We start from the raw sequence: 8,341 nt of genomic DNA, 5'->3' as shown, positions 1-8,341 counted from the left end.
TATTATCTAGAAAAGTTAGGAACTGCAGTACATGTGTGAAAATGACCCATGTTTGATGTTCTCAGATGTTATTTGGGCCTTTTCCCCATTTCCTCTATCATTCAACCTCTCCCAGACTGGTAGACTGGTCAGTTGCTGACTATCAATTGTCTTTCTTCTTTTTGGTTCAAGTAACCTCTCATAATTCCCATAATGTCTACAAAAGCTGTCACATCAGAGAAGGAGAGAACAGGATCCATCAATGCAGAAGGGGCTGGACATCATTATTTGTATTTACATCGCCTCCTCCTGGGTGGAGAAGCGAGAGAGGAGAGTGTGAAGAGTTAGGTCAGGGCGGTCAGTCTTGTCACGCTTCACAAATATCTTTTGAGAAGATTCTCATATCGATACTTCATACTCTCGAGTGTCCTGCTGTAATTGAAATGAGAATTATTAAATCAAAGGAATGGACACATTGAATGTACTCCTGCAGCTTTTACCCCACACTTGAGGTATTTGTTGTTGCAATTTTGGCAGTATCTAAATAAAATTCAATTCAATTCATTTGAACTTAACTGAATAGAACTTACTCCTCCTGTTTCATAGAGCGGGTTGTCAAACTCTGTCTCCACAGTGATTTGTCGGTAAGGGTGAGGGTAGATAAGAGGCAGCCTTAAGTTGGAGTTATATCTGCACCTAATATACATAATGAGGAAAAAACAGACACAAAAAAACACAAATTCAGAGTTTTAGTACCTGTTCCTTCACAATGGCTCAGCGCCAGTGTGCGACTGCCAAAGACTTTGCTTCTAGTTTTCTAAGAAACAAATATGTTGCATTACTTTTGAGGTCTAGATTATGTGAAAGACCCCTAACTTTTTGCTACAGTTATAGCAGTAAGTGAGTTAAAAGGTGACACCAATGGGGTTCTGACCAAGAGCCTGCATAGTATGAGCTGTGGCCCAGACTGTGCTAATCAAACAAATGTTATCAAGACAATAACAGTCAGAAACAATTAAGGTCTCACCCTTGTATATAAATCTCATGGTCTAGGATCTTACCGAGTGACATAGACGTACACTCCTCCCAGCAGCACAGACAGCAACAGAATGAGGATGAAAATGGCCAGTGCTATGTTTCCTCCATCCAAAGGGGAACCTGCAGTCGCTTCTGCAACTGACAGACAAAACATGAATAAAACAAGGTTTATTTAACCGCAGATCATTATCCAGAGAATACATAAATCTTCTAAAGGTTTCATTAGAGGTGGTTTAGCAAACATAGGTGGATGCTCTGTGAAATCACATGGATAAACACAGCTGGAGGTAGAAACAAAACATGGGAATGAAGTTGATGCAAATGCAGGGAGAGCACACAGACAGGTAAAGCTTTGTTGCCTGTGAGGTGGTTTGTTTTAGGGTTTTTTTTGTAATTCTATAAAACAGACTGTGTAGGGTTTTAGCCCACAGCACATACTGTACACAGACACTCACCTTCCAAAGCATGGTTGCCAAAGCAGTCTTGGTTGGCTGCAAGACATCATTCTGTCAGTCAGTGCATATGAAAATTGACATAACTTTTTATGTTGAATTTGTTTACATAACGTTCTCTTGAATTGTATGTTTGCTAATGCCCACTCTTCCTATTGTTAAAATCGGTCAAGCTTTCTTTTCTTATGTATTCCAATTCAACCCTGTCTCACAGCAATTTGTGAAATAGGAGACTATGTAATATTTAATTGATCAGTTTTATTTAATCCATCAAAATTAATTCCATGGGATTATTTTTGTTTCAGTTTAGCAAAAGATTGAGGTTTGGGTTAAACAGAGCTATTAAGCAAGTAAGAGATGCTTGTTTTTTTTTTTTTCAGAAAAGGTGACTCATGGAGCCTCAGTAATTTCCAGAATTTAGCAATACGCCCCAGCCAAACCATAATGCTGGTCCATTGTGAATATGGTATAACAAAATGATACTTGCACAATATTCAGTGACACAGCCAGCTATTTTTGTCATAAATGTCTATAAATAAAAATTCACAGAGCATATTAAAGATTTGTTTTTAGGCTTTGCAATTTTATGGAATGTTACCATTTATATTATGTGGCAGCTCAGGTGATGGTAAAAGCAGAGGGAAGGTGAAAGACCCAAAAGACGTTTTAAATATGCCTCCAGCTTTGAAAAATTGACCATATACAGTAAAAGAATCAAAAATAAATTATGAATTAAACTAAATATCACACTAATCAAATTAATCACTGTATTAGTACATATTAACTGCACAAATTCATAGTGACTAGTGACACTTTGTTTAACATGGACAACTAATTCATTACTCTAAAATAATCTGGGTAATAAAAAAAACACACACACACATTATCTCCTGCATTTACCTGTCCAAGCCTTTTTCTCTCTCCTAACTCTCTCTCTGAGCTTGGGAACCTTCAGGAGGATTCAGCCTGAAAATTCCCTGCAGTGAGACAGCACCCTGACCCTGACACTCATCTCCTTGAGTTTTCAGCACAACAGCAAAAACTATACAAGGATAACAGCATGGAAAAGACACGCAAAAACTTTGACATGGCCTTCATTTTCCTAGATTATTGGAGATTTACATAATGAATTAATAATAGTATATAGGCTATACACATAGATACCCTAAGAGTCTTCATCAAGAACGGGGATGGGAATGTGGGGTACAACACTAGATGCCAACTTCAAGCCCATAGCACAAGTCACCATCAAGTGCAGGATCTACCAAGGACATACTGGCCCCACTGCTGTTCTGCATAGGCCTGAACCCCCTCAGTGAGATCTTTAACAAGACTGGCTATGAATACTGACTACAGAATGGAGCAATTGTCAGCCGCCTCCTCCACATGGATGACATCAAGCTGTATGCCAAGAGTGAAGAAGACATAAATTCACTGATCCATACCACCAGGAAATAAAGCAATGACATCGGAATGACGTCCGGACTGGAGAAGTGTAGTCGGATGATAACAAAGAGAAGGAAGGTAGTCAGAACTGAGGGGATCGAACTACCAGAAGGCAACATTGCAGACATAGAGGACAGCTACAAGTACCTTGGGATCCCACAGGCAAATGGGAACCATGAAGAGGCCGCTAGGAAAGCTGCAACCACCAAGTACCTGCAGAGGATCAGGGAAGTCCTGAGGAGTCAGCTGAAAGGTAAGAACAAGATCTGGGCTATCAACACCTACGCCCTGCCCATGATCAGGTACTCTGTTGGGATAATAAGCTGGCCAGAGGAGGAGATAGAAGCCACTGACATCAAGACCAGGAAGCTCCTGACCATGGATTGAGGGTTTCACCCCAAGTCCAGCACCCTTAACCTGTATGCTAAGCGGAAGGAAGGAGCCAGGGGAAATCAGGAATACATCAGGAAGATAGCCCCAATCGACCACGTGCTGAGTGAATACCTCAGGCAGCAATAAACCCGAGGAAGTGGAGGAACCATCATGGCAGGACAGGCCCCTGTATGGTATGTACCACCAGCAGATAGAGGTGGTAGCTGACAGAAATCCTACCAGTGGCTGAACAAACCCCGACTGAAAGACAGCATAGAGGCACTACTCATGGTAGCACAGGAACAAGCTTTGAGTACAAGATCCATAGAGGCTGCAGTCTATCATACCAGACAACACCCCATGTGCAGGCTGTGTAAAGATGCCCTTGAGACAATCCAGATCATAACAGTAGGCTGCAAGATGCTAGCTGGCAGGGCATACGTGGAATGCTATGCAGGACAACACCATAACCAAGTGGCCAGCATAATATACAGAAACAGGTTCCGACGTTAAAATAGGAGACTTCCAGAAACAGACGGATAAAATGGTGATGGCTAACCAACCAGACATACTGGTGGTAGACAAGCAGAGAAAGATGGCCGCAGTGATAGATGTAGCGATTCTGAATGACATGAGAAGCTGGAGAAGTACCAAGGGCTCAGAGAAGAGCTCAAGAAGATGTGGAGGGTGAAGGTGAAGGTGGTCCCAGTGGTAATCGGAACACTAGGTGTGGTGACTCCCAAGCTAGGCGAGTGGCTCCATCAGAACCCAGGAACAACATCAGAGATCTCGGTCCAGAAGAGCGCAGTCCTTGGAACAGCTAAGATACTGCGCAGGACCCTCAAGCTCCCAGGCCTCTGGTAAAGGACCCGAACTTGAAGGATAGACCGCCCACAGGGGCGAGAGGGGAATTATTTATTATATATATCCAGAGTGGATGTGTATATACATATATATATATATATATATATATATTTTTTTTTTTTTTTTTTTTTTTTTTATTTAAGCTTGTATGTATACTTCTGACTTCTGACAGTTCAAAGACATCATTAGAAACCCCATATTTCCATTACATTCATGTGCATGATGGGTGGATATAAACGTCTGATTGCAACTTTACAGGAGTTAGTGTTCTTGTGAATCAGAATAATCCAAAGCCTCTAAAAAATTTCTATAATAACGTATATTAAAATAAAATGTCCTTCAAAAATCTCACCCCTGCAGAGTGGAAGTGGGCCGCTCCAAAAAGAAGGATTTCCAAGGATGCATTTAATTGCAACCTCTCCTATGAGCTCGTAACCTTGGTAACAGACAAAGGTTAGGGACTCGCCAGGCAGGTAAAGTCTCTTGGACAGGATCTGGTAGCCGTTGTCAGGGAGACCGGGGTTTTCACAGGAAACAGAATCCTCAGCTAGATAAAAAGAAGAAAGAAAAAGAAACTGCATGGAACTCATTGAGTTTCTCAGCACAAATCAGAGGTTTCTGTGTCATAGCTCGACTGACAGGTTTTGACAAACCCTGGCTGAGGTGACATGACTCACGGATAATCTCCGCCTCCACCTCCAGGTGGCTGAGGGTTGATTGCTATGGTGCATTAGCATCACATTTACATATCAAACACTTCACCCAAACATTAATAACCCTGAAAACACACACACACACACACGCAAATATCATGACTGCTGAGATAAAATGTGAGTGATGAAGCATCGTCTCTGGCATGCAGAGACGCTGTGATCTTTGTCAGCAGAGAAAAGAGAGAGCCAGGCCTTTTTTGCAAGAAATCACACAAACCCACTCATTTTGGACTAAAAAAAAAAAAGGAAAAGAGCCTCTTATCTTCAGTTAAGTGTCATATGTGACTCCCTATCCAGATGATAGGCTTGTGAAATTCTGATGCTAACATACTACTAGTAAACTACGGGACCCTTCAGCTCACCAGTTTGCTAAAATACATATCAGCAATTGCCAGTTGAGAACTGACTAACCTCCCATGTCTTCTTTTATGTCTGGAAACATTCTTTCAAATACCCACAGACACAGTGAGGCAGATGAGACGTCCACACAGGCGTTCCTGGCTCACGTCCATAGCATGTGATAGTGGCGCCGCCCTGTAGGATGAAGCCTGTGTTGCAGCTATACTGAATGGTTGTCCCCACTAGGAGTTTCGGGTCAGACAGGGTTCTGGTAGCATGCTCAACATGGCCAGGATCTGAACAGTACATGACTGAGAAAAAAGACAGCAGAGACTGTGATGAATGATAAGAGATATAATTTTATAAAAACAATAATACATTTTGATAAAAAATAAAATAAGCCCAGAGATGGACACTATTATATGCCCAAGAGCAGGTACAATCTACATGAATGTACTTGCTTTTTTTAATTCAAGGTAACTTGTTTGAGATCCAAAATGCACAAATATAGTTCCAAGCAGTAAAAGTTACATATTTAAAGTGGGGTTTTATCACTCTTAGGGTGTATATGTTCAAGCCTGAATCAAAAACAAATTCGTAAAGAATGGAAAATATTAATTTTACTCTTAAAATCTCAGGTTTTGCTGAAAGGATGGCAAAAATTCTGATAAGTCTATCCGTCTTGTATATCAGCACAGCAATGCAGAGGTCACCATAGTTGCAGCACAACAAGAAGTGTGTGAAGCTTGTTCTTACTGTGTGAGCTACATAAAGCTTTGATGGTCAGTAAAATTAAAAAGGTCCTTTACAAATACCAGCTCATTTGTAAGATTAAGAATGAACTAAGGGTATCCAGTAAATGTCCCCCCCCCAAATTCCATACTGTGTCACTGAATTCCAAATTCCCCAAATTTTATACTGTTTAAAATGTCCTGTTAGAGCTAGAGCTCCTGGTATAGGCAAAAGCTGAAAAACAGAAGGGCCAATGTCATAGATGTTTGACACTACTGGGCCCTTTATTTGTATGGTCAGTTGATTCAAACACAGGACGTTCTTGCTGTGAGGCAGCAGTGCCAAGAAACGCATCACATTGTGCTAGTGCATCAGGTCCTGTGTCGCAATTGCAGAGCCTTCCACTATAGATGTTGCGGAGAGGGTGAATCATGTTGATTAAACCTTGGGTTCTTTGCAGAAAATTAGTACTATAACAACTTCTGGTCCCATCCCACCACAAGACAATTTGACTTATAAAATCAGTCTGGCAAATTCCATCCATCCATCCATCTTCATCCGCTTTATCCGAGGCCGGGTCGCGGGGGCAGCAGCCTAAGCAAAGAGGCCCAGACCTCCCTCTCCCCAGCCACCTCCTCCAGCTTATCCGGGGGAATACCAAGGCGTTCCCAGGCCAGCCGAAAGATATAATCTCTCCAGCGTGTCGTGGGTCTGCCCCGGGGCCTCCTCCCGGTGGGACATGCCTGGAACACCTCACCCAGGAGGCGCCCAGGGGGCATCCTTGTCAGATGCCCGAACCACCACAGCTGGCTCCTTTCGATGTGGAGCAGCAGCTGCTCTACTCTGAGCCCCTCCCGGATGGCCGAACTTCTCACCCTATCTCTAAGGGAGAGGCCAGCCACCCTTCGGAGGAAGCTCATTTCTGCCGCTTGTATCCGCGATCTCGTTCTTTCGGTCACTACCCACAGCTCGTGGCCATAGGTGAGGGTAGGGACGTAGATCGACCGGTAAATTGAGAGCTTCGCTTTTACACTCAGCTCCCTCTTCACCACGACGGACCGGTGCAGCGTCCGCATTACTGCAGCTGCAGCCCCAATCCGTCTGTCGATCTCCGGCTCCCTTCTCCGATCACTCGCGAACAAGACCCCGAGATACTTGAACTCCTCCACTTGGGGCAGGAACTCATCCCCGACCCGGAGTGGGCACTCCACCCTTTTCCGGCTGAGAACCATGGCCTCAGATTTGGAGGTGCTGATCCTCATTCCGGCTGCTTCACACTCGGCTGCGAACCGTTCCAGTGCGAGCTGGAGGCCCGTCTGGCAAATTATAGTACAAATTTATTTGTACTATAATACACACTATGTTACCAAATGTATTCACTCAGCCCTCCAAATCATTGAACACAGGTCTTCCAGTAACTTCCATTGCCACAGGTGTATAAAATGAGGCATCTAGACAAACAGACTGCTTCGACAAACATTTGTGAAAGACTGGGTCCCTCTCATGAGCTCAGTGAATTCCAGTGTGGTACCATGACAGGATTTCAGCTGTGAAATGAGTGCGGTCGTGAAATTTAATGCTACTAAATATTCCACAGTCAATTGTACCCATTCACAGAAGCACTTTTTCTAACTGTTAAGTGCTTACTGTCTAACATTCAAGCACATTCACACTCCGATGGATGCAACAGAGAGCAACAAGGTTAGTTAGTAGCTGACCTGCTCTACCACCTGAGCTACAGCCACCCCAATGGTGTTGGCGGTATTATAGCAAAGTGTAAGCAGTTAGGAATTACAACAACTCAACCATGAAGTGGTAGGTCACATAAAATTACAGTGCGGTAAGTGGATGCTGAAGTGCATAGTGTGCAGAGGTAACCAATTTTCTGCAGATTCAACATCTACAGACCTCCAAACTTCATGTGGTCTTCAGATAAGGTCAAGAACAGTGCTCAGAGAGCTTCACTGAATGGTCATGGTCAAGCAGCTGCATCCAAGCCTTACATCAAGTGGATTCAAGATTCAAGATTCTTTATTTGTCACATGCATAGTCATATGAGTACAACACACAGTGAAATGTGTCCTGAACTCCTCATTTGACTGTGCAAGACATTATAGACAATAAGTAAATTAAATAAATAAAAATATCTGGAAATTTTAAATTAAAAATCTTAAAATGTACATGCAACGGAATGTGCATGTACAAAGTGTTTTGTGCCATATTAGCACAGCAATGTATTGATAGCACGTAGAGTAAACAAGTGGCCGAAGTAATATAAACAGAGTAATTCAACAGAGTGATGAGCATGATCAGTGTAGAAGCCTGTGATGTAATAATGAATCAGATGTGATATGAAATATGACCGTGAAAATTCTGGCATGGGACAAGAACATGATGTATGGTCCT

The 8,341-nt window shown here is 42.7% G+C and overlaps 1 protein-coding gene across 1 annotated transcript in view; it reads right to left on the bottom strand.

Annotated features, from left to right (window-relative positions):
* Positions 1–378: 378 nt before the first annotated feature.
* The window catches only part of sez6l (seizure related 6 homolog (mouse)-like), a 105,520-nt gene continuing 97,557 nt past the window's right edge, over positions 379–8,341 (bottom strand). Inside the window, exons 12-17 of the mRNA XM_085358677.1 lie at positions 5,323–5,514; positions 4,504–4,698; positions 1,473–1,508; positions 1,041–1,155; positions 570–675; positions 379–411 (exon numbers count right to left, since the gene is read on the bottom strand). Coding sequence (XP_085214803.1) covers positions 379–411; positions 570–675; positions 1,041–1,155; positions 1,473–1,508; positions 4,504–4,698; positions 5,323–5,514 — 677 coding nt within the window. The remainder of the gene's footprint in view (positions 412–569; positions 676–1,040; positions 1,156–1,472; positions 1,509–4,503; positions 4,699–5,322; positions 5,515–8,341) is intronic.

The sequence above is a fragment of the Diplotaxodon limnothrissa genome, linkage group LG7 (assembly GCF_057381915.1).
Source record: "Diplotaxodon limnothrissa isolate DT_005_m linkage group LG7, D_limnothrissa_male_GT1.1, whole genome shotgun sequence".
In the NCBI taxonomy this organism is placed as follows: Eukaryota; Metazoa; Chordata; class Actinopteri; order Cichliformes; family Cichlidae; genus Diplotaxodon; species Diplotaxodon limnothrissa.
This window is presented reverse-complemented; position numbering and strand designations above follow the sequence as displayed.